Source organism: Erpetoichthys calabaricus, chromosome 1 (genome assembly GCF_900747795.2).
Source record: "Erpetoichthys calabaricus chromosome 1, fErpCal1.3, whole genome shotgun sequence".
Lineage (NCBI taxonomy): Eukaryota > Metazoa > Chordata > Cladistia > Polypteriformes > Polypteridae > Erpetoichthys > Erpetoichthys calabaricus.
Window position 1 is genome coordinate 166,960,325 of NC_041394.2, and position 27,103 is coordinate 166,987,427.

General features: G+C 38.2%; 1 protein-coding gene across 5 annotated transcripts in view; it reads left to right on the forward strand.

Moving 5' to 3' along the window:
* The first annotated feature begins 4,772 nt into the window (after positions 1–4,772).
* smx5 overlaps positions 4,773–27,103 on the forward strand; it is a 43,252-nt gene continuing 20,921 nt past the window's right edge. For all 5 annotated transcript variants that reach the window (XR_007935870.1, XR_007935869.1, XR_007935874.1 and 2 more), the window contains exons 1-4: positions 4,773–4,865; positions 5,740–5,807; positions 6,067–6,097; positions 18,344–18,403. Coding sequence is in view for 1 of the 5 variants with exons in the window: in XM_028808264.2 (XP_028664097.1) it covers positions 4,782–4,865; positions 5,740–5,807; positions 6,067–6,097; positions 18,344–18,403 (243 nt within the window). In the remaining 4 variants the exon portion in view is untranslated. The remainder of the gene's footprint in view (positions 4,866–5,739; positions 5,808–6,066; positions 6,098–18,343; positions 18,404–27,103) is intronic.

The following is a 27,103-nucleotide window of genomic DNA, read 5'->3' on the forward strand; positions in this document are numbered from 1 at the left end:
CAATACACTTGTTCCAGCACTCAGGAAGTTTCTTAATCTCAGAATAGTAGAAGTCTTTTGACTGCATGTTGACCTATTCTTGCACAGTGTCAATAACATTCTCATTCGACTTGAATTTCTTCCCTCCTAAAAATTCCTTAAGTGGACTGAAGTGATGATAGTCCCTCTCTGAATGACTTGCACCAATCATGCACTCTACACTGAGATGGAAAGACTACTTCATTTGTTAAACAATAATAATTTGCTGCGCAACACTACTGTTTACCTCCTGCTCTAACATGTTGATTACAACTGTGTAGTGGAACACATGAATTTTCCTATTAGAGCGTCAGTACTGTGAGTCGGTGCACAAAAGAATAGATAATTCCCATGCCATATACCAAAATGTGGTGTAATATTTGGTCAAAAATTCACATGTGCCATACTAAAGGGGCCACAGATAAAAAAAAATCCACAGTAAAAGTTCTTATAATTCAGCATATTTGTAGTGGAACATATGTATTTTCACATTACAGTGTTATTGTTGTGAGATTGTGTATGAAAGAATACGATAGCAATTGAAGTATATGTAGCAAATTTTAAATACTACACGTTGAAGAATTTTTAGCGAAATCTATTACCTAAATATGTGCAACATACCAGCTTTTAAGGTGAAATGGAAAATCCGAATAAGTAGCTGGCGAATTTCCTGATTTCTTACCTTAAAACCGGTACCTGCTGAGACAGGTTGCCAATGATCATATGGTGGAAAACGAATGGTTGTAAAACAGATTATTTCATAAAACAAAAAAGTATAAGCTCAAAAGCACTAGATGCTAAATAATAATTTAAAATACATGTCTTCTGCGGCGATGAGGAAATCATGAATGTCATACCTATTATTTATTTTACTCATGTAACATATATTGTAAACATGACATAAATGTTTATAAACGTAAGGTTTTATAAAATTTCTATATGATTTTGACACCGACTTACCCCTTCTCCTCCCTTCACCCGCTATGGAAGTCTTCAAAAGCATAGACGTATATACAGTTAGGTCCATAAATATTTGGACAGAGACAACTTTTTTCTAATTTTGGTTCTGTACATTACCACAATGAATTTTAAATGAAACAACTCAGAAGCAGTTGAAGTGCAGACTTTCAGCTTTAATTCAGTGGGGTGAACAAAACGATTGCATAAAAATGTGAGGTAACTAAAGCATTTTTTAACACAATCCCTTCATTTCAGGGGCTCAAAAGTAATTGGACAATTAACTCAAAGGCTATTTCATGGGCAGTTGTGGGCAAGTCCGTCGTTATGTCATTATCAATTAAGCAGATAAAAGGCCTGGAGATGATTTAAGGTGTGGTGCTTGCATGTGGAAGATTTTGCTGTGAACAGACAACATGTGGTCAAAGGAGCTCTCCATGCAGGTGAAAGAAGCCATCCTTAAGCTGCAAAAACAGAAAAAACCCATCTGAGAAATTGCTACAATCTTACGAGTGGCAAAACTACAGTTTGGTACATCCTGAGAAAGAAAGCAAGCACTGGTGAACTCAGCAATGCAAAAAGACCTGGACGTCCACGGAAGACAACAGTGGTAGATGATCAAAGAATCATTTCCATGGTGAAGAGAAAGAAACCCCTTCACAACAGCCAACCAAGTGAACAACACTCTCCAGGGGGTAGGCATATCGATATCCAAGTCTACCATAAAGAGAAGACTGCATGAAAGTAAATACAGAGGGTGCACTGCAAGGTGCAAGCCACTCATAAGCCTCAAGAATAGAAAGGCTAGATTGGACTTTGCTAAAGAACATCTAAAAAAGCCAGCACAGTTCTGGATAAACATTCTTTGGACAGATGAAACCAAGATCAACCTCTACCAGAATGATGGCAAGAAAAAAGTATGGAGAAGGCGTGGAACAGCTCATTATCCAAAGCATACCACTTCATCTGTAAAACACGGTGGAGGCAGTGTGATGGCTTGGGTGTGCATGGCTGCCAGTGGCACTGGGACACTAGTGTTTGTTGATGATGTGACACAGGACAGAAGCAGCCAAATGAATTCTGAGGTGTTCAGAGACATACTGTCTGCTTAAATCCAGCTAAATGCAGTCAAATTGATTGGGTGGCGTTTCATGATACAGATGGACAATGACCCAAAACATACAGCCAAAGCAACCCAGGATTTTATTAAAGCAAAGAAGTGGAAAATTCTTGAATGGCCAAGTCAGTCACCTGATCTTAACCCAATTGAACATGCATTTCACTTGTTGAAGACTAAACTTTGGACAGAAAGGCCCACAAACAAACAGCAACTGAAAGCCGCTGCAGTAAAGGCCTGGCAGAGCATTGAAAAGGAGGAAACCCAGCATCGGGTGATGTCCGTGAGTTCAAGACTTCAGGCTGTAATTGCCAGCGAAGGGTTTTCAACCAAGTATTAGAAATGAACATTTTATTTCCAGCTATTTAATTTGTCCAATTACCTTTGAGCCCCTGAAATGAAGGGATTATGTTAAAAAAAATGCTTTAGTTGCCTCACATTTTTATGCAATCGTTTTGTTCACCCCACTGAATTAAAGCTGAAAGTCTGCACTTCAACTGCATCTGAGTTGTTTCATTTAAAATTCATTGTGGTAATGTACAGAACCAAAATTAGAAAAAAGTTGTCTCTGTCCAAATATTTATGGACCTAACTGTAGATAGACACCGCATTCATTGTGTTGCCCAGTCGACACGATACGTCAGTGCATACGCCATATTGTGAGTGGCAAAAGTGTCATTTAAACTAATACAGGTAAACGTGAAAACCGGGTTTTCTGATGAAAAAACAATAACGTTTAAAACAGTATCGTTTACATACAACAGATTTTGGCGAATTGTTTAAATGCAATTATTTATATCCATTTATACACTAATAATGGGAATTATTAAATAATAATAATTATTATTATTATTAAATAATTCCTCCCATATAAGTAACATTTCTTGGACTGCCTTCTTCCATTTCCGAAACATTTCTAGACTTTGTCCTGTTCTTATACAACACAGTACTGAAGTATTGGTTAATGCCCTAGTCACCTCACATATAGATTACTGTAATGCTATTCTATCTGGCATCCCACAAGAACTTATCCATCACTTACAACTTCTTTAAAATTCTGCTGCCAGGATAATAACCTGCTGTTCTAAATCCACTGAACATATTACACCTATTCTCGCTCAGCTTCACTGGCTCCCTGTTAACTACTGAATACAATACACAATACTGTTCTTAACATTTTGGTAGTGCTTCTGCTTTGCAGTAAGGAGACTGTGGAAGATTGTGGGTTCGCTTCTCGGTTCCTCCCTGTGTGGATAGCGCTTTGAGTACTGAGAAAAGCGCTATATAAATGTAATGAATTATTATTATTATTATTATTATTTAAAGCTCTCCACAGTCTCGCTGATCTCCTACAGACTTACACTACTCTCGCTCACTAAGGTCCTCATCTGCAGCTCGACTTTCTGTACCACACATCAAACTCTGTTCTATGGGAGCTCGAGAGTCTCTCATAGTGCTCCTCAACTCTGGAATTCCCTTCCCTCTCTTATACGTCAGATCGATTCAATAACACATTTTAAAAGTACCCTCAAAACTTATCTTTTCAAACTGGCATACCAATTGTGAATTTTGCACTGCTACTGCCAGTTATCTTTGTTTGTCTTTCTTTTAACAGTGAAATGATACACTCAGTGACAAAAATAAAGAATTTTATTGTATACAAATTGGCTCAATAATTTCTGAAAACATTTCACTCATTCCTCTCTCAATCTCTCTCTCTCACACAAACACACACACACAATGTGCTTACTTAAATATATACATGATAGGATCTAAAATCCTTGAAACAGAACTGCCTTATAGCTTTTTCTGTGTGTTGCCACTCTATAATTTGAGAGTATTCAGTCTGGCAATATGGTGCAACCTTAGTTTGTGGAAGACAGACACAACTAAAGGCATGAGCATAAAATGATGGTTGCCAATTTCAAACTGTGTTTCCTCAATGATCTCCTTGAGAAAAAATACATCATCTGAACCAATCTCAGTCAGAACAAACTGATTGATCAAAGATACACCGACAGCTTGCCCTAATGTCGACTGTCGGATAACACGCTCAGCTACTTTGACCACCTTGACTGTACCCTCAGATGAATCATCAGACCTCCTTTGACGTTTAATGTGAGCAAGTGGTAGCTTTGTTCATATGATGCTGGTACAGCATCTGTTACCAAACTAGCACGGCACACATCACAGGACAGCTTCCTCAAAATCCCGTCTAAGGGCTACTTCTCACTGCTTCCTGAGGTGGATTTCTTTGGGAAACTTTCAAAGTCTGAGAAATGTTAACAACTAACAACAATCTACATATTTAGTGACTAAAGACGTTTAGCCAAAACGTTGTTTGGAGGGTCACTTGAGCACATAAATGCAAGGTTTTGCTAGCTTAGCCTGGCGTAGATAAAGTTAAGATTATAAAACGGGATTTTGGCCAAATATAACCAAAACAATTGTTCATCTTTACCTATGAAATGTAATCCCTGTGATCTGGTTTGGAGCGTACAGCGGTTTGAACAATCCCAAGCAGCACATGCGTGTGTCATCTTTATCCATTACTTCACTCCACAGCAGTGCCACTCACAATATGGCGGCGACGTTGACGTACGATGCTGCTGGTGATGAAGCGTCTAGTAATTCTATGTCTAAGTTCAAAAGAGTCAACACTACAGGCGCGCGTTGATGACATCACTAAATGATATCTATTGGTCAGTTCAACTGTCGCGATTTATCAGTCATAACTGCATGTGAGGCGCAGATCTCGGCTTTTTTGAAAATGGTGAGAAACGCTTTAGTTTGAATTTACGGTACTATTGTTTTTTTCTAAAGACTGTGTTAGATTTATTCTGTTGAAACACAACATTTGTAAATGTTATTTTTTACAAACAGTATTTTGGATATGAATCGGAAACAACGATTTAGCAAATTTATTTGTATGTGAATCAATCCAGTTTGGTTAATTCATTCTTTCTGTTAGAGTAACCTTTTACGAGAGTGTAATATACGGAAATGCATTATAACGCATGAAGTTAAGCGTCCATTTTAACATTAGCCACTTCTAGTCAAATCCCCTGCTTTTTGTTGTTCGAACTGAAGAAAAGAGTTACTGATGATTTTAAGTCATTCCTTATGATGTCTTTTTAAAAACGTAACTGTTTTCAGATGTCAACAGTATAATTTCAAAGAATGCTTTATAAACTAATGTAATGTTAGAATATATGTCAATTGAGTTGTGTATAAAAACCGAAATTACCTGATATCTCAAATGAAGAACTTAATAAAAGGATTTTCATCACAGATATACGTTATCTATCTATCTATCTATCTATCTATCTATCTATCTATCTATCTATCTATCTATCTATCTATCTATCTATCGATAAAGACCTGTTTTCCAAAGTAAATATTTTAAAAAATGAATGTATAAATGTAAATATCTCAAGATGTTTTCTTTCATTATTTAAAGCTATGCAGAGCAAAGGCTGGCTGCATGCCAGTACTTTTAATAAACTGTTCAATCGAAATTGATTACAAATGTAATATCAATAGGACTTATTTTCTTGTTGTTCATCAACAATATCTTCAACTGATAACTAAAAGCTTTAATTTAATTTATATGCAATGTGTGAACATTGTCTTTTTTATTATTTTAGTTGTTCTACTCATTTTTTAAGTCCTTAGTTGGGAAGGATGTGGTGGTGGAACTAAAGAATGATTTAAGGTAAGGTATAGCTTTGTATAGTTATAATTTTCGCAGTAAGCCATCATTTTGTAATTAAGATTTTGCATGCACTACCAGTGAGCATAGTTAGAGGTGTCTGGCATGTTATTATTGGGCATATCTAGCTATTTAGGACGAATTGAAGAGAAGGTTACTCCTATTCTAAGTAAAATTCATTTTTTTATACTTTAACTGTGTTGTTATGTATTTTTATGCAATGTCAAAAAGATCTTATGTTTTTATTTTTCTTCCTGTTTAGTATCTGTGGCACTCTTCACTCAGTTGACCAGGTATATAGTACATTTAAATTTCATAGTATGTTTTATGTTAGCTACTTTAATATGGCATGCAGAAATACTTTGTATATTCTTGTATTCTTGCAGTTTTTAAATAAATCCACATAAATGCTAATAGTGCTAACATTTTAAAATTCTTTTTTGAAATGTACTTTTTGTGGTACACCTTTTTATATATATATATATATATATATATACAGTAATCCCTCCTTGATCGCGGGGGTTGCGTTCCAGAAAGGTGAAAATCCGTGAAGTAGAAACCATATGTTTATATGGTTATTTTTATATTGTCATGCTTGGGTCACAGATTTGCACAGAAACACAGAAAGTTGTAGAGAGGCAGGAACTTTATTCAAAAACTGCAAACAAACATTTGTCTCTTTTTCAAAAGTTTAAACTGTGCTCCATGACAAGACAGAGATGACAGTTCCTTCTCACAATTAAAAGAATGCAAACATATCTTCCTCTTCAAAGGAGTGCGCATCAGGAGCAGAGAATGTCAGAGAGAGAGAAAAGCAAACAATCAAAAATCAATAGGGCTGTTTGGCTTTTAAGTATGCGAAGCAGCTGCAAGAAAGGGAGCAATGTGAAGGTAGTCTTTCAGCCTTTTTTAGAGGAGCGTTCGTATCCTCTAGGCCAGTGTGCGAACCGCCCCTCTGCTCACACCCCTTCCGTCAGGAGCAGAGAATGTCAGAGAGAGTGAAAGAGACAGAGAAAAACAAACAATCAAAAATCCGTACGTGCCGTTCGAGCTTTTAAGTATGCGAAGCACCGTGCAGGTAGGATGTCGCTTGACAGAGCAGCTGCACGGAAGGGAGCAATGTGAAGATAATCTTTCAGCATTTTTAGACCGTCCGTATAGTTTAGGGGTGCGAACAGCCCCCCTGCTCACACCCCCTCCGTCAGGAGTAGAGAAATGTCAGAGCGAGAGAGAAAAGCAAACAATCAAAAATCAATACGTGCTGTTTGATCTTTTAAGTATGCGAAGCACCGTGTGGGAAGCATATCGCTTGACAAAGCAGCCACATGTAAGCCCAGCAAGGAAGGGAGCAATGTGAAAGTAATCTTTCAGCGTTTTTTGAGGAGCGGCCGTATCCTCTAGGGGTGCGAACAGCCCCCGTGCTCACAATATATTTGAGGAGTTTTATTTAATACGTAATACGCGCTCTGGTTGAGTAGCTTCTCAGCCATCTGCCAATAGTGTCCCTTGTATGAAATCAACTGGGCAAACCAACTGAGGAAGCATGTACCAGAAATTAAAAGACCCATTGTCCGCAGAAATCCGCGAACCAGCAAAAAACCGCTATATATATTTAAATATGCTTACATATAAAATCCGCGATAGAGTGAAGCCGTGAAAGTCGAAGCGCGATATAGTGAGGGATTACTGTGTGTGTGTGTATGTATAATATATATAATATATATATATATATATATATATATGCTAACTTGTAATTTTTTAATTGGGGTAGAAATTTGTGAATTTCCCCTTGGGATTAATAAAGTATATATTTAAGCAGAATAATTTATAAAGTAATAATGAGGTAAAATCCTGAATATGGTAATCTGGCTGTGTTGAAAATTTTACGTTTGGTTAAAAAAAAACAGGCCCATAAGTATTTGGACAGTCGCACAATTTTCATAAACTACAATGGATTTGAAATGTATACTTGCAGTTTTAATTTAAGGTGTTTAACAAAAACATTGTATGAGCCATTTAGAAAAGACAGCAATTTTTATATATGGTTCCACGTTTTTCAGGAGCTCAAAAGTATTTGGACAAACTAACATAATCAATAATAACTATAATTTTCAATGGTTGGCTGAAAATCTTTTGCAGTCAATGACTGCCTGAAGTCTGGAACCCATGGCCTTCTCCAAGTGCTGAGTCTCCACCCTGCTTATGCTTTGCCAGGCCTTTACAGCAGATGTCTTCAGGTGATGATTGTTTGTTAGACTTTCTGCCACCAGTTTTGTCATCAACAGTTGATATGTATGTGCAATTGGGCTGAGGTCACTTGACTGACTTGGTCATTGAAGAATATTCCACTACTTTCCCTTGAAAAACACTTGGTTTACTGTCAAAGTATGTTTTAGCTCATTGTCCTTCAGGTTTTCAGCATTTGCCTGAGCAGAGAGTATAGCCATGTACACTTTAGAAATCATCCTGCAATCATATCATCAATTAACGGCAGTGACCTACTTCCACTATCTGTCATGCATGCCCATAACAATGCCTCCACCTTGTTTGACAGATGACGTGGTATGCTGCAGATTATGAGCCATTCCTTCACTTCTCCATACTCTTCTCTATTGGTTTTAATTTCATTTGTCCAAAGAAAGCTGTTCCAAAACTGGACTTTTTTATTTTTATAATATTTTCTGGTAAAGTCTTACCTGTTCTTCCTGTGTTTAAGGATTACCAGTGGTTTGCACCTTGTGGTAAACCCTCTGTATTGCGTGAAGTTTTCTCTTGATTGTAGACTTTGGCGATGATAGTCCTACCTCAAAGAGAGTGTTTTTGGTTTGGCTAAATCTCGTGCGTTGGTTTTTCTTCATCAAGGAAAGAATTCTGTGATCATCCAGCACAGTTGGCTTCCATGGTTGTCCAGGTCTTCTGGTGTGTTGGTGAGCTCACGAGTGTGTTCCTTCTCTTTTAGAATGGTGTTTCTGCTATGTTTCGGATGGGTTTGTTTTGTTTTCTCTGCTTAATGATGGCCTGTTTTTACATGCAAATTCCACACTTGGAATTAACTTCAGACCTTCTACCCACTTAATAGTTAATGGAATAATGAGGGACCTACTCACACCTGGCTAAGGAACAGCTTGTCAGTCAATTGTCCAAATACTTTTGAGCCCCTGAAAATGGGTGGACGATGTATAAAAATGTCTGTCATTCCTGAATGGCTCAAACTATATTTGTTAAACCCTTTAAATTAATGCTGAAAACCAAAACTTCAATCATGTAATATTTTTTACATTTCAAATCCATTGTGGTGGTGTTTAGAGGTAAATTATGAAAATTGTGTCACTGTCCAAATACCTATGGACCTAACTATAGTTAGCTTTTATTAACACTAGAATTAGCAAAGCCTACGAAAAAACTCAGGCCCACCTTAAATCCCTTCACACTTCTCTGTCAGCGTCTTTTGTCTTGTAAATGTGCCGATCAAGACAAGCAGCAAGCAATCTACTATTCCATCCCCACACCGCCGCAGAACGTGCACAAAGTTCTCCCAGTTCCAGCCTTGATTATCTGGGAGTGAATTGCTGGAGTTTTAGGATGGAAATAGTGGATCATTATTTGGAATACATGCATTTCATGTGTGTTCCATTTCTACAATAATCTGTGTAAACACATCGTTAAAACGGTCCAAAGATTAAATGAACACTTGCACAAAAGGTTCAAGGATGATGCAACAGTTTCCTTGGCGGAGCGCTAAGAATTGCTGACTTGTAATCAAGAGTCCCCTGGTTCGATCCTGACTGCCTCGTATATTTACTGTTTTGAGTAGTGAGCTGCTCTTATTGTTAATATTATGCAATAAACACATACATTTTGTTTGCGTCTGTAACAGCCGGTGTACATTTATAGTACTTGTACTTGTGAGTGGCAACACCACTCTCCACCAACTCGTACCCTCCAGGATCGGAAACGGGATGGAAATTTTTTCCCCGAAGTATGCCCAGCTGAGGTTGGCTTATATCTGTGAGACCACCACTGGCACTTGGAGCAGATCGCTTTGGCAGCCGGCACTTACCAGCACCTCTGCTGGTCCTGCCGTGCAATCTTCACAGTTGCATATCTTGTAAGGGTTGTGGCTACTTGGCAACCGGAACTGACCAATACTGATACCGTTTCACACTGCACTCTTATTTCTTTTATGGCACAGGATTCACACATCTGTCTGACTGGAGAATCCAGTGTTGTGCCGCCTCTGCCATTCCTGCACCGCCTTCAAGGGTGTGTCAGTCTTCTTCTCCAGCCTTTCAATGGTCTGCTGTAGCAGACCTAGGACATGTAGGAGAGACTGCATGGGCTGGAGTACACTCTCCAGTTCCAGTGCAGCCAAGGACAGGTTAATTTCTTCAGTTGGTGGTGGACTCGGGGTTACCTCGTCCAACCCTGCTGACCGAGAGCCATCAAGGCCCTACTCCTTCCGTGCCGAGGTGGTTTAAGGTGGCGGTCCGCCATCCTTGTCTGTATTCGTTTAGCGGCGGGATTCTGGCACACACCCTCCACCCCCTTATCTGACTTGTGGAGTATCTCCTGGCTCTCCATCACCCCCTCCGCCATCGGATCAAGCCCATCGGGGAGTGATTCCTGGTGCTCCTCCTCCCACCTCTGTTTTTTGGCAAATAGCAGGCCCAGATCCACTTCGCTGCCCCTCGAGCTAGCTCGGTCGTCGTCCCAGGGATTGACATGCCTATACCACCAACGCGGATCCAGCACCTCTGCATCTAAGAGGTAGGCACATGGTACCGGTGAACAACACCCCCAGAACCGATCATGTATGGGTCCAGCACCTACCTCCTTACAGATCCCGTTTCCCATTTTTCAGTAGCACATCTATACTGCCTTCTGAGGAAGATCAAATGCTTGCCGCTTCAGGCTAACACACTGAAAGAATGAATATTTTCATATTGATCCCAAATAATAAGCTATAATTCTATCCAAATGTTTTAATATTAATATACCTAATATCCATTTAATTTAAAAAATATAAATTTGACGGCAAAAATATTATCCTAGAAAACATTAACAAACTTTTAAAATTAAATATACGTAAAAATGTACATCCAAGCATAAATATGCCAAAATATGAATCTACTTGTAAATAAATGGTAAGTTTAAAAAAAAACATTAAGGCATGTATTAAAAGTGCCACTTCTGAGGGATATTACAGCTTTTAATGAGTAGTTTAAATTGTTTTTTATGTAATTTAAGCTTTTCAGCTTTTTCCAATGCTTGAGCAGAATATTCTTTTTAGCAAAATAGGTACTGGCAATGAATTTGTTATATACTTATTAATAGTATGACATGAAAAGCTGCACTAAAAAGGTGTTCGATCTGCTACTCAGAAAATCTCCAAACCATATTATTTATAATTAAAAATTGTGAATTGACTAATCTCAAGAAAAATTGTTCATAACTACTTAAAATGTTTGTAAGGATACATCTGCGTGCATTTTCTTAGGTTTCACTAATAAATTAAGATCAGCAAATATCCTGAATCAGCCATCGATGAGTCGAAAGCAATTATTGGGTTCCTCGAGTTGGAGTCTGTACAGACTCCATCTACATATAAGTTGTAATTCAACTTATTAAAGTTTTCAATTTCACATATACTAAATCTATTAAACTATTTTCTTCTAGCATTTTGATTAAAAAGTATAGCCTCTTTTTTATGTTGTAAGTTTTGTCATTTGTTTAATGTTACTCAATTTTTGTAAATTCTGTAATAAAAAATATAAAACACTACAATGGAATTGCAACAGCATTTAAATGCAGACATTCTAACAGGTTAGGATATGAAAACGTAGAAACTTCATAACCTTTTAAACACTTGTCCTAGAGAAGTAAATTGTTTCAATGATTGATATCCATCCATCCATTGTCCAACCCGCTGAATCCGAACACAGGGTCACGGGTGTCTGCTGGAGCCAATCCCAGCCAACACAGGGCACAAGGCAGGAAACAATCCTGGGCAGGGTGCCAACCCACCGCAGTCAATGATTGATATTGTATTTTTAACTCTTTTTGCATAAGAATAAATACTTAAGTCCATCTCAGACTTCTTTAGCTTCTCTACTAATTCCTCTCAGTTCTGCATTGGTGGATTAACCAGCATCAGTTGCAGGGACATTTTCTTCCTGTATTTTGGTTTGTGACATTATCAGGTTATGACGTCTACGTTTATTTGACATTGAAATTCATTCTTGGTGTTTTGAATTTTCATCTCATGTTCTTTTTTTTCCTTATTCTTCTCGCTGATTTTTTTTTTTTTTTTGTAAATACTAAAAATGAACAGAAGTCAGATTACTTTTTTTATATTGTAGGTTAAATTACTCTTCTATATAATTTAGATATACTGTATTAATACCGAAGTTAATATCTTGTAAATTATTATTTTTTTTTTATTTATTAATTTTTATTGTAATCATTCATACAAATAGATCAATTTATAACCAAACAAAGTTGAAGACAAACCCAACCCCTGAGAAGGAGAGCTTAGCCAAAGAAGAATTGCTTAGGGCTTTTTAATAAGGCAACAATAAACAAAAGAAAGGGAGAAATAAATATATAGGTAAATAAGAAATGGAGAAGGGAATTAAATGCGGTAAGTTATTTCTCTTATTCTAAAATAATATTGATTAGATCCTGCCAGGTTTTGAAAAAATTTTGTACAGATCCTCTAACTGAGAATTTGATTTTTTCCAATTTCAAGTAATATAAAACATCGGTTTCCCACTGACTTATCAGAGGAGAGATAGGATTCTTCCAATTTAACAGAATAAGTCTGCGTGCCAATAGTGTAGTGAATGCGATCACCGTTTGCTTGTCCTTCTCCACTTCAAGTCCGTCTGGGAGAACACTGAACACAGCTGTTAATGGGTTAGGAAGAATTGTGATACCAAGGCTGTCTGAAAGGCACTTAAAAATTTTGGTCCAAAATGATGTTAGTTTGGTGCAGGCCCAGAACATGTGACCCAGTGAGGCAGGAGCTCGGTTGCAGCGTCCGCAGGTTGGATCTTGCCCTGGAAACATTTTGGACAGTTTTAAGCGAGACAGATGAGCTCGATATATAATTTTTAGTTGAATAATTCTATGCTTTGTGCATATGGAGCTCGAGTGAATTCTCTGCTTTGTTACCTTCCACTCCTTTTCTGATATATTGATTAAGAGATCTTCTTCCCAATGTCCTCTTGGATCTTTGAAAGGTAGGGACTCTAATAGGTTTTTATATAATGCGGAAATGGTGTTTAATTCCTCGAAATTGAGCAGTATTTTTCCCAGCATGGTGGAGGGTACGAGGTGGGGAAAATCGGGCAATTTCTGTTTAACAAAATTTCTAATTTGAAGATAGTGAAAGAAATATGTAGCTGGGAGATTGAATTTTTGAACGTAATTGTTCAAAAGATGCAAATATGTTGTCTATATAAAGATCTCTGAGCATTTTAATCCCAAAACTTTTCCAGGTATTAAAAACTGGATATGTTTGCGAGGGTTGAAAGAGGTGGTTCTCTTGCAGAGGTGCCACAGATAAAAGATTTTCCATCTTAAAATGCTTTCTAAGTTGGTTCCATATTCTGAGTGAGTAAAGCACAATTGGGTTATTAGTATATTTGCGATAACTTGCATTTATTGGAGAGCAGAGCAGGGAGTATAAAGAAGTACTACAGGATTTTACTTCTATTGCGGACCAAGCCTGTAAGCCTGTGTATGTTCATATATTTGTGCCCAGGTTTTTATGGCTTGTATGTTTACTGCCCAGTAATAAAACTGAAAATTAGGTAAAGTCATGCCACCTTCTGCCTGAGATCTTTGTAGGGTCGCTCTTCGGATACGTGGGTGTTTTGAGTTCCAAATGAATGAGGTCATTGTTGAATCTAACTGTTTAAAAAACGATTTATTGATATATATTGGAATGATTTGAAATAAAAAAAGAAGTTTAGGAAGGATATTCATCTTAACAACGTTAATTCTTCCGGCTAGAATGGGATGAAGGGCTGACCATCTATGCAAGTCTTTCTTAATTTTTTCCATACAGACGGCAAAGTTTTGTTGATAAAGAGCTTTATGTTTACTTGTGATATTTACCCCAAGGTATTTAAACTGATCTGCTATGGTAAAAGGTAGGGTGTCCCATCTAATATTATATGCTTGTGAATTCACTGGAAAGAGTATACTTTTATTCAGATTAATTCTAAGACCAGATATCTTTTGAAATTCTGTTAGTGCTGTTAAAACTGCAGGGACAGTGTTTTCTGGGTCTGATATATATATAAAACCATATCATCTGCATATAGAGAAATTTTCTGTTCCAGTCCTTCTCTGACAATCCCCTTTATCTGATAAGAATTTTGGCAGTGAACCACTAGTGGTTCAATGGCGATTGCAAACAGCAGTGGCGACAAGGGACATCCTTGTCTGGTACCACGTTCTAGCTTAACACTAGAATTACCAGAGTATATGAAAAAACTCGTAGATCCGGCCCACCTTAAAACCGTTCTCACCTCTCTTTTGTCTTCTAAATGTGCCGATTTGGAGGAGCAGCGAGCAGCCGGCTATTCCTTCCCCCACAGTCGCAGAACGTTCACTAAGTTTTTCCAGCTCATGGCTTGTTTGATTATCTGGGAGTGACTGAACTGCTGGAGTTTTAGAATAGAAATAATAGATCGCTATTTGGAATACATGCATTTCATGCGTGTTCCGTTTCTACAGTAATCTGTGTAAACACATTGCTAAAACAGAAACTTTTTCATATTTTAGTAATAAATGTTACAAAATGTAGAATGTGTAAAGCCCGAGTTGCTAAGATCAAATAAACACTTCCACAAAAGCTTCACACACCATATAACAGTTTCTGTGGCGTAGCACGCTAAGATTTGCTTCTCAGACCAAGTAGCTTTTCTCTGCCTCACAAACATGAGTTCAATTCCCCGCTGGGGATAAAGTGTTACTTCTTTTTTTTGTTTTTAACCTCAAACGGACATAAAATTTGTAAATTGGTATGCACTGTCAGTTAATGAGATCGTTATATTTTCATGTGGGATGCTCCTTTTAAAATATTTTTTTAACAATTGAGACTGCAATTAACATGAACAACTGTCCTTATAACTTATTTTTTTCAAGATCCATAACACACAGACAGACAGCACTGCGTAATACAGAGACAGACAGGCAGAGATATACAAACAAACAGGGAAGGCACATGTACTGAAAGAAAAAAAAATCAACATGTGCGTTGTTTCTGTAGCACTGAATGAGCTCACCCGCTCTAACGTCACCCCTCCCCCCGATCTGGCTCTCTAAGTAACAGCTCAAGTACAGACGCAAACCAAGTGTAATCAAGAGTACTGGTTCGATCCCCACTCACTCCTATATTTGCCGTTTTCAGTAGTAAGCTGCTGTTTTTGTTAATATTATACAGTACACAAATGCACTTGATTTGTGTCTGTACTTGCGCTGTTACTTAGAGAGTCAGATCGGGGGGAGGGGTGATGTTAGACCAGGTGAGCTCATTCAGTGCTGCAGAAACAACGCACATGTTGATTTTTTTTTTCTTTCAGTACATGTGCCTTCCCTGTTTATTTGTATATCTCTGTCTGTCTCTGTATTACGCAGTGCTCTGTCTGTCTGTGTGTTATGGATCTTGAAAAAAATAAGTTATAAGGACGGTTTGCTGACTTGGAGCACCACTGCCTTACTGTGCCACAGAGACGCGAGTTCGATTCCCAGCTTTGAAGAAAGTGATTTTTTTTTTCCTCAAACGGACATTGAATTTATGAATTGGCATGCACTGTAAATCGTTAACTTTAAAATGTCAATCGCGGTTATTTCTGTTGATTAATTCATGCTTTTTTACTTTAGAGTCAGAACAGGAGCTTTTTCAGCTTATTCAGCTTCTGATCTGACTCAAACAGCGCCAGTATAACTTCACACCCAACCTGACGCTGTTCGTTTTCAAATAATATTGCATTACTTCGACGATGTTTTCTGATTGGTACTATTCGCTTCATAAAATGATTTCTTTAAAACATCACATATATTTGTCTCTTTCTTTTCTAAAATGTGCGTTGTAGCACTCAGCAACTGGCCACCTGCATGTTCTTGCGCACACTAAATCAGACAGCGCTATATGCAATCATCAGATTCAAATGTTAACAGTTATATAGCACAGAATGGAAATCAGCAGTTCTTAGCATTCCACCACGCGAGCTGTCATATCAACCGCCTACTGTAACTTGCTTTCTTTTTTCTTCGGTTATAGTCTTGAATAAAAGTGCACTTGTTTTGTTATACTTTTACAACAACATATGTTCCTGTGTTTGAGCTACATGGGCATGCTCAAAAAATACGCGTGTAATGCCACGAAAAGTGCATGCAGACACTTCAGTTCGCAAGCATTGGTACGACAATGCAGTCACAAGTACACTGCAGAGCTTTGGCGCGTCTTTATGTGAAAACAGCAGTGTCAGATGGGGAGTGTCTGATGATTGCATATAGCGCTGAAGTTACTGCTCTTTACTATGCTTTCCTCTGCATGTCCTGGAGTACAAAAGAAACAGCATACAGCAACACGTGGGGACTGGCAATACTGGGGGAAAAAAACACGCGGTCGTATGTATCGTGATACACTGCAGAACTATAGCGCGTCTTTATGTAAAAAACGCAGTGTCAGGTTGGGGGCGGTAGGGATGGATCCTGAACGCGACTGAGACAATGAAAAGTGAATTTAAAAAAAATAAAGCTAACCTTTACAAATATCATAAATTACACCAGCTGTTACAAACTGAAATCAAATGTATCTTTTTATTCTAAAATAGTGAAAATAAGAACACTTCTTAAATGGGAGTTGTGCAGGATCGAACTCATGAGCTTCTGATGCGTAGTCAGCGACTGATACTGTTACGCCACGGAAGCAGTGATAGTTAATTCATATCAATGTCTCACACTAAGGCGGGTTTTTTTGGCGGTGGCTTTTTTTTGTATCTTTTGTGAAAGTGTGTCTTTGATATTTGGACTTCAGGCTTCATACATTATATAGTTTATGCCTACATTTTGTCAATTGCTACTAGAATATATAACACGTTTCTGTTTTAACAATGTGTTTACACAGATTACTGTAGAAATGCAACACATATGAAATGCGTGTGTTTCAAATAACAATCTTATTATTTCTACTCTAAAACTCCACTTCACTCCCAGATAATCAATCAAGGCAAGAGCTGGGAAAAGCCTGTTTGCGTTCTAAGTCGTTGGGGGGATGGAATAGCCGGCTGCTTGCAGCTTGTCTTTATCAGTACATTTAGATGACAAAAGACGCTGGCGGAGAGGTGAGAAAGGTTTTAAAAAGCGATTTAAGGTGGGCCGGATATACAAGTTTTTTCGTAGGCTCTGGTAATTCTAGTGTTAAAGCAGTCTGAGCAAATGTTATTAATACAAACTAAAGCTTCTGGATTGGTATACAGTAGTTTGATCCATGCACAAATATTCAGGCCAAACCCAAATTTCTCCAATGTAGTGAAAAGGTAGTTCCATTCAATCATATCAAATATCTTGTAAATTAGTAAAGATAAAAATGATTTATGTAATTTAGACAACAAATGATCATCCTTAAAGAAAACGTTCAAGAACTGGGTTTCCAGCATAGATAAATAAAAAAAATATATATATTTAAATAATTTATCACAATGAGCTACTCACATTTTCTTTTTGTAGAAAATGTCTGATTATGATTTGAATCATGGTTTTTTGAAGGTAATGACTCCCTATTTAGTGTTATACCAGGTGCAGTTGTTATACTTTATGCAATCAAGGCCCATGTTACATGATCAATAGCTGCCTTTAATTTCTTATGATAAATCACTCCATGTTGTAACATCCCTTGTTACAATTTCAAACCTGGCAATGCAATATATGTAACTTCGTATATTTTTAGGTCTGCATCACAGTCTGATTTTGGGGGGTTACCTATCAGGTAACGCTTGTGGTCGGTCAGCAAACATCCGCCATGTCCTCTCAGTTGCAAGAAGCAGATCATACATATGTTATACAAAGAATAATCAGATTTTGATTCAGAACTAAGATTGTAATGCTCCAATCTTCACCCTGTCAAATAAGCAAACCAATGTCAGAGGGTTCGTCTTATGCACTGTCCTCAGAGTTTCAATCCCCGTAAGTGGTTGCAAAGTGCTTAAACACGATGAGCCCAATAAGGGTGATACTATACGACTTTTTTTTTTTTTTTAAACAAACTTGAATCTTTTTATGTAGAATTTTCATCATGATCAATTCTTTTGCACCCAGTGCTCATCAGGTCAGGTTGAGAAATAATTTCAAAGACATGCTGAACTGCTTTAATTTATTAATTTATTATAATATCTGTTTGAGCTTTTTTTCTAAATTGAAATTTGTTATTCATGAATTTCAGCAGGTTTGAATTTTGTATTCTGAATGTAAGCTTGCTTACTTTAATGATATGAATTGTAATTGTTTTTTTTTTTCTTCTTAAGTATCTGAACATCAAACTAACAGACATTAGTGTTACTGACCCAGAAAAGTACCCACACATGGTAAGTATTTTAGCATCATATGTTAAGTGCAACATTTAAATTTTTATATCTGACCATCATACTAAAATAATTTAAATATAAGATGAAATTCTTGCTTTAATAAGTAAAGTCTACCCTATAACTGAATGAGGAATTTGTTATAGGAAAAATTAGAAGCCCAAGGATCTTGCACATCATAGAAAGGTGTGAGAGGCCACCTGTACCCCACTGTCTCTTATACATTTTATTTTGGGCCTTCACAAAATGCATTTCCCTTTTTTAAATTCGTAGCATTTCAACTTACATCATTAAATATTGAATTATTAGCATCAGAATATTAATTTGGCTAAAGCCATTAATCATTATGCTTAATGTTTTTTTTTCTTACACTTAAGTAATTATTCGGTTTTATTATAAACTGAAAATGGCACTCTAACTCTTAACACATCCTAAAAATGTTCTATATGTTGATGCAAACATGCATACTGTAGACAGGTACCTATAACTTTTTGTTCCTTTCAATTGATTTTCATTCACAATAGCAAAATGCATATGGGAATACAGCTTGGCATGTTCTTTACATAAATGATAGTTTATAATGTGGCCACCAGGGTACGCACCAGCTCCCCAAACACCCTACACAGGCACAAGTCCAGCAACACACAACATTATTTCAGTGGGAAACGCATCCCAAAGTGTTTTCCACCACCAAAGTATAGTTCCAACGCAAAGTACAAAATAAACAGCCCACAGCAATGCCTTTCTTTTCTTTCCCTATCTGTGTCTCTCTGTCCTTTCTCTGCCTCCACTCCTCCTCGGGCAAGTGTCATCCTCACCCTCCCAAATCTGTCTCTCTGAATGAAGGAAGCAGTTCCTTTTATGCTGTACCTGGGAGTTCTCCAGGTGGCTCGTTAGTGAGGTCTGGAAGCACTCCCAGGTGTGGTGAAAGCCTTACAAAGTAGGGCCCTGCAGCGCCCCCATGACACACAACAGGGCTGAGTTTAAGAACTCCAGTTTCCATAATGTCCTGTGGGAAACTGCAGTGCTGCTGTAAATCAGGTGGGGGGCTGCCATCTAGACTTCCCAGGGAGGTAATGCCCTATAGTTAGATAGATACTTTATTAATCCCAAGGGGGGAAATTCACATACTCCAGCAGCAGCATACTGATAAAGAAACAATATTAAATTAAAGAGTGATAAAAAATGCAGGTAAAACAGACAATAACTTTGTATAATGTTAACGTTTGCCCCCATCCCCCACCCCGGGTGGAATTGAAGAGTCACATAGTGTTGGGGAGGAACGATCTTCTCAGTCTGTCAGTGGAGCAGGACATTGACAGCAGTCTGTCGCTGAAGCTGCTCCTCTGTCTGAAGATGACACTGTCTAGCATAATACATCATAATAAATCAAACTGTCTAGCTCCATGCCTACAATAGAGCCTGCCTTCCTCACCAGTTTGTCCAGGCGTGAGGCGTCCTTCTTCTTTATGCTGCCTCCCCAGCACACCACTGCGTAGAAGAGGGCACTCGCCACAACTGTCTTGATAGAACATCTGCAGCATCTTATTGCAGATGTTGAAAGACGCCAGCCTTCTATGGAAGTATAGTCAGCTCTGTCCTCTCTTGCACAGAGCATCAGTATTGGCAGTCCAGTCTATTTTATCATCCAGCTGCACTCCCAGGTATTTATAGGTCTGCACCCTCTGCACACAGTCACCTCTGATGATCACGGGATCCAGGAAGGGCCTGGGTCTCCTAAAATCCACCACCAGCTCCTTGGTTTTGCTGGTGTTCAGGTGTATGTGGTTTGAGTTGCACCATTTAACAAAGTCCTTGATTTAGGTCCCTATACTCCTCCTCCTCCTCCTGCCCACTCCTGATGCAGCCCACGATAGCAGTGTTGTCAGCGAACTTTTGCACGTGGCAGGACTCTGATTTATATTGGAAGTTCGATGTATATAGGCTGAACAGGACTGGAGAAAGTACAGTCCCCTGTGGCACTCCTGTGTTGCTGACCACAATGTCAGACCTGCAGTTCCCGAGACGCACATACTGAGGTCTGTCTGTAAGATAGTCCACGATCCATGCCACCAGGTATGAATCTACTCCCATCTCTGTCAGCTTGTCCCTAAGGAGCAGAGTGGTGTTGAAGGCACTGCAGAAGTCCAGAAACATAATTCTTACTGCATCATTGCCTCTGTCCAAGTGGGAGAGGGATCGGTATAGCATGTAGATGATGGCATCCTCCGCTCCCACCTTCTCCTGGTATGCGAACTGCAGAGGGTTGAGGGTGTGGCGGACCTGTGGCCTCAGGTGGCGAAGCAGCAGCCGCTCCATGGTCTTCATCACATGTGATGTCAGAGTGACAGGCTGGAAGTCATTCAGCTAACTTGGACATGATACATTTTGGACTGGGGTGATGCAAGATGTTTTCCAAAGCCTCGGGACTCTCCCCTGTTCCAGGCTCAGGTTGAAGATGCGCTGTAGAGGACTCCGCAGCTCCAACGCACAGGCCTTCAGCAGTCGTGGTGATACTCCATCTGGACCCACTGCTTTGCAGACACGAAGTCTCCTCAGGTCTCTGCTTATCTGGGCTGCTGTAATTATGGGGGGGGTGGGGGGGTTGGACACTCTCTCCTATGCTGGTATCAGCAGAAGGATGGGTGGAGGGTGCAGTACTCCGAGGTGAGAGTGGGGTTAGGGTGGTCAAACCTGTTAAAGAAGTTGTTCATCTGGTTTGCTCTCTCCACGTCTCTCTCGATGGTGGCATCCCGCTTCGAGCTGCAGCCAGTGATGCTCTTCATCCCATCCCACACTTCCTTCATGCTGTTATTCTGCAACTTCTGCTCTAGCTTTCTCCTGTACTGCTTCTTCGCCGCCCTGAGCTGGACTCGGAGTTCCTTCTGCACACGATTGAGCTCATGCTGATCACCGCCTTTAAAAGCCCTTTTCTTCTGGTTCAGAAGGGCCCTTGATGTCACTTGTAAGCCATGGCTTGTTGTTAGCATAGCAGCGTACTGTTCTTACTGGAACTACAATGTCCATACAGACGTTGATGTAGTCAGTAGTGCAGTCAACAACCTCCTCAATGTTCTCACTATATGATCCCTATATACTGCATGTCTGCTCCCATGGTCATTCCATTATGGTGTCCCAGCTGGGAAAGGGCCCTGTCCATCCTTTACAACAATTAATACTAAACTGCTTAAAGATTTGCAATTTTAATATAAAATGATCCCTTTATATCGTACTGGTTTTCTTGGCTCAGTGCAGGGGTTATACTGATATATTTAGTTTTGATAGTAATAGAACAAATTTTTCTCATAAAACTTAGTTGCCTAAAAGAAATGGAGTGGAAGTTCAGTTTGTAAACATTTACACATCTTAAATTGTTGTAAAGAGAAGCATGCATGCGTGAATGCAAGTTACACTTGTAAGGCAAGTGAAGCAAAAACAAAAAAATAAGTGACACAACTGTAGGAAAGTTGGATTTTCAGTGTTGTGGGCAGTACTGACTGGTGAATATTTTTTTAAAATTGTTTCATTATTGATTTGTATATATAGTACAGCAATTTAATGTTGTTTATCTTAATTGTATACAAATAGGATGACATAACAGAGCAAAGCTGCAACTTGTAGCATCCTAAAAGATTAAAGTAAAGAGAGTTTATGTGCATTTTAATACTGAGCACACTTGAATATGCATAATGATAAAATTCAAAGGAACGAAGAGACACGTGTTGTATAGTACCAGAAGTGATTCAGTACAGAATAGGTTGGAATAAATGCATTTACTGCCACTACACAACACTCTCAAGGTTATGAATACATTAAGATGGTAACCAAATGGTAGATCATTCTGTTATAAAGGTAACAAACCCTGCAAAAAGGCATAGTTACCATGACATACATTTACTAAACTATGTCAGTTGATATGTTTAAAACAGAACTAGTATAAAAATCTTGTTCTCTGCTGGTTCTCATCTTTTAATGTATTTTTAAATGAATCATTTATAAACCTAATTGTTTTGAAAAACAAAATTAAATAACTAATATTTTCATTTTTTGCTATATATATATATATATATATATATATATATATACACAAGGTAGTCGTGCCCGTCAAAGACGGGCTGCAGGCGACTTTTATCAGTGTTGCAGGGTAAAAGTCATTAAGTGCAAAATTATTTGTACCATGATTAAATTTAGTAATAAAATGTTTTTTGTTATTTGTGCCACACGACGAATCGGGATTCGAACCCAGGTGGACAGTAGGTGGTGTTAGGTCCTAACTTTGTTCCGGCATCCGGGATCGAACCACCGACCAAGGGTAGTGTGCACTCTACCACCTGAGCTGTATGGATCTTAGTTCCAAGGCAATAATAAACATAATGAAAGTTGTTTCTAGTTTAAGTCATGTATGAAAGTGTTACATGCCATAAAATGAATGACTTATCTTTATCAAAATAAAATTATGAATCATTAACACAATCAATGCATACTTAACGAATACGTAAACTATGTTTATTCAAGTATTTAGAGCACGACAAAGTTGATTGCTGGAAGCAGCTCTTGCAGAGGCTCTTCGACGTGCGTCAATGTTTCCTCGAAGTTGAGCTTGAATTTCAGACGCATTTGCTCGACTTTCTCGAGTTCGAATGCGATGTTGTTGACGCCTTGAATTTGCATCTTCCTCGTTTTAATGAAGTCTATTTTCTCGTAGTCTTTGTCGCTCTTGCTCTCTTCTTTCGACAATTTCACCTTGAGTTGCATTTAAACGATTCTCTCGTTGTCGTAAACGTTCTTGTTCTCTTCTCTCAACAATTTCAACTTGAGTTGCGTTTGACCGACTTTCTTGTTCTCGTTGCCGTTGCCGTTCACGTCTTTCAGCAACTTCAATTTCAGTGGCAGTAGAACGTTTTTGTTGCAATCGCAGACGCTCAATTTCGTGAACCAATTGTGTTTGTTCTTCCGTGCGATTGCTTCTGTAAGCTGCAACTCGTTGGCGTTCATTTTGTCTCTGCTGCGAGATTTGAACACTCTTTGCTGCTTGTCGTACTGCATGTCGCTGTTTATTCCACAGTTTTTGTTCAGTAAAAATTCTTTTTGGTTTCTTCGTTTTTGGCAATTCTTGAGGTGTAGTTTGAGCACTTGAAATATCCAAAATCTTATTTCTTTTTGCATTTTCGTCTTCTTCAACCGAGTGACTTTCTTCAGCTTTTCTTTTAATCTGATTGGTCACTTGCTTCCCAGTGCTTCGTTTTTTATTTTGTTGTTGAGGCAAATGTGCAATATTCAAATTGTTTATAGTCTTTTCTTGGGTTTCTTCGTCATTAAAATGCAAGCTTGTTTCTTTTTTAGTTGGTTGTTCCAAATTTTCAAAATTCGTAGAATATCAGCCAATCAAAACACTGATGTAAACGTACCAACCAACCAACAGACAGACATGCTGAAATATATATATAGATTTATCAGTATTGAAATATCTGTTAATAATGACAATGCTGTGCCTCCAAGACACTAGTACTATATGTCAAAAAGTTGTATTGCAGATTTTTACACAGTATTTAAAAATTTAACTAGACAAAATAAACTACTTCCAGAAAGAGAATTTATGTATTATAAACTATTGTTTTAGTACAATCCTAATATTTGCACATATTGTAATAAAAGCATTCGCCGAATGACATTATAATTTAACTTTTACTGAACACTAAACATTTTTCAAATGTGCAAAAGTGTACCAAAAATATCACCAAAAACTGATCACTCAGATAGATAGTTAAGTTCACTCTATTGACATTTCAGAGATTTCAAATATTTAAATAGTATAGACAATACATTATACAAAAAACAGAGTAGATCAAATAAAACTTAGACAAGTTTATGGCTAAGTGTGTGTTCTAATTGTAGTGCAGATGTAGAGATCATGTGCTTTTTTTTTTTTTTTTTTTCTTCTCCCCCCTCTCTCTCTCTCTGTATTCTGAGAACTATCACAGGTTGTGGGTCAGAAAGACAAGCTTACCTTCACTCTCAGGTTCAAGTGATGCCCAATGTCAAGTAACAATATTTCCATCTGTGCTAAATAAGCTTTTAGATGGGGCACTATTTGCAGGAATGTACAAGTATTTCTTTGTAAGTGACAGACACAGTCAAGATAAATTGTATTTATTGATTTTCCACCATTGTAGAGGATCACACCTACTGTCTTCATCAGCCATCTGCTATATACAGCTCTTTCTCAGTTGAATGTCTGCTGGCAAGACCTAATTCCTGAGGTTTTTGGTACGGTCTTAACCCTGCTCTACATGGAAGTTTCAGGAAGCACTATAATACTATTAGTGACCTAGCATATACTATACATATACAGAATGTGTAAATGAAGCCACATATAACCATAACTGTGAACTTTTATTGAATACCTCTTCCCTGAACACTGCATTTTTAAACTCATTTTTAGTATTTCCTTCAAAACATAATAACAAATTACACAGTCAGATTTTGCTTCTCAGCAAAATAATCACAGTCCACATTTTTGTTTCCTGGCACATAGAGTAGCAGTCAGTTTTTTTTGCAGTTCAATAAAACTGGCCATGTGTGGCACCATCTGTTTTTGTCAACTTTTGCATTTGCTTCAGGTGATGTGGCTTGTGCTGTTCAACTCCGAGAAGCTGCTGCAGCTACTTGCCCCCTTCCCTTCATCCTTCTGGATGTCATGAAGAGCATTGCGGCATTGATTTTCTTATCTCTTACCTCTCTATAATTGTAAATATACCTACATAATAAGCAACAAGGTAGAAGTGCAAATGAAATAAACATATTTAGATACAAGGCATGAAAAAACAATTTTTTTTCAAACACCCTTTTCAAACACAGCACTGAAAATGTGCATGTAAGAATACAGACACTTTACCATGTGGAAATTGAATGTATTATTGCATAGAGGCTATGTGTTTTAGGAAGAAATATTTAATTTCTGTCAACTAAAAAAACATTTACTCCTCAAGGTATGAGGTTTGTAAGTAACTTGTCTGTTAGTTTACTGTTTTTATTAAGACAGTGCTTATAATAGTACTAGCTGAAATACCCAGCGTTGCCCGGGGGGAAAATAAAGTGTGTTCTTTTTTTTTTTTTAATTGTTTGAGAAAAATGTAATTAAAAAAACACAACTTTGAAAATAAAAATAAATGAGTCGGTTCTTGAAACCCGAAAAATCAATCATAAAATCAGACCCCAATTTATAAGCCCATTCAAAAATGCGACAGTTAATTTTTTTTTTTTTTTTTAACATCTTTTTGCCTCCTCCAATCTCACATGTTTCTTGGACGCATTGAATTGTGTAGCAGCAGTGCAGTTACCAATTTCTTTCACCTTGTTAAAGACGTTAAATTTAAAACCAGCTTCATATTTTCTTCTGATTGAACGCTCCATCGTAGATAAGGGATGCTCTTATGATAAAGTTATATGAGGGTGTGAGATACAAAAAACACAAAACAGTTCAAACGCTGCTTCGGAATAGTTTGGGTATTACCGTGTGGTCACGTAGGCACAATAGAGAGAGAGGTTGGAAGTACACGCTGATACTGCGCATTGCCGCACTCAGATAGAAAAAAAAAAAAGGCAGTGTGCTCCGTGGTTACTCTCTCAGGTGGGCGTTAGCATATCATAATCTCTTGGACCAATAGCATGAGTTTTCCATATTCGACTTGTACGACCAACATTATAAAATACTACAAATTATACAGTAAAATCCAGACCCGACTTAACTCCGGGTATGTACGGTAATAAAAACAAAAACACAACTTTAAAAATAAAAATAAATTAACAAACAATGAAGACTCACTAATGTGTTGTGTGGATGTTATCATCCAGTTGACGCTTAGAACCAGCCAACTGTATTTAATTTCAAAAGCAACAAGGGCGCGATGGTGCTCAAACATAAAGAATGCTGGCAGTCACCTCCAGTTTGCCCTCTGGTGCTCATTCCAAGTGTCAGCTGGATGATAACATGCATACATGACCGATCCTAGAAAGTATTGAAATCGTCAGAACTACTCTGGGCATCTCTCTGCTAGGAGGATTCATGTTGCCGACGTGCTCACATCGTTTCTGCATTAGCAGCTAAGTGACTGTCTGTCTTAGGAGGTTTCCTTTTGCCAGTGTGCTATCCTTGCTTGTGTATCCTTGGAGCTGGAGCCCTTACCCCGACTCTACCTCACACTTCCAGGCCGGACAGACAGACACACACACTTCCACGTGTAGACGTTTATAAGATTATATGTATTGCATAGTTTACTGTCAAATAAAGCAAAGAGTACACGACACAATTCAGGTCGTTGAGACTCAGACTATGAATGCAATGAATGTACAGTAATCCCTCGCTGTATCGTGCTTCGACTTTCGCGGCTTCACTCTATCGCGGATTTTATATGTAAGCATATTTAAAAATATATTGTGGATTTTTTGCTGGTTCGTGGGTTTCAGTGGACAATGGGTCTTTTAATTTCTGGTACATGCTTCCTCTGTTGGTTTGCCCAGTTGATTTCGTACAAGGGAAGCTATTGGCAGATGGCTGAGAAGCTACCCAATCAGAGCATGTATTGCGTATTAAATAAAACTCCTCAAATATATTGTGAGCACGGGGGCTGTTCGCACCCCTAGAGGATACGGCCGCTCCTCAAAAAACACTGAAAGACTACCTTCACATTGCTCCCTTCCTTG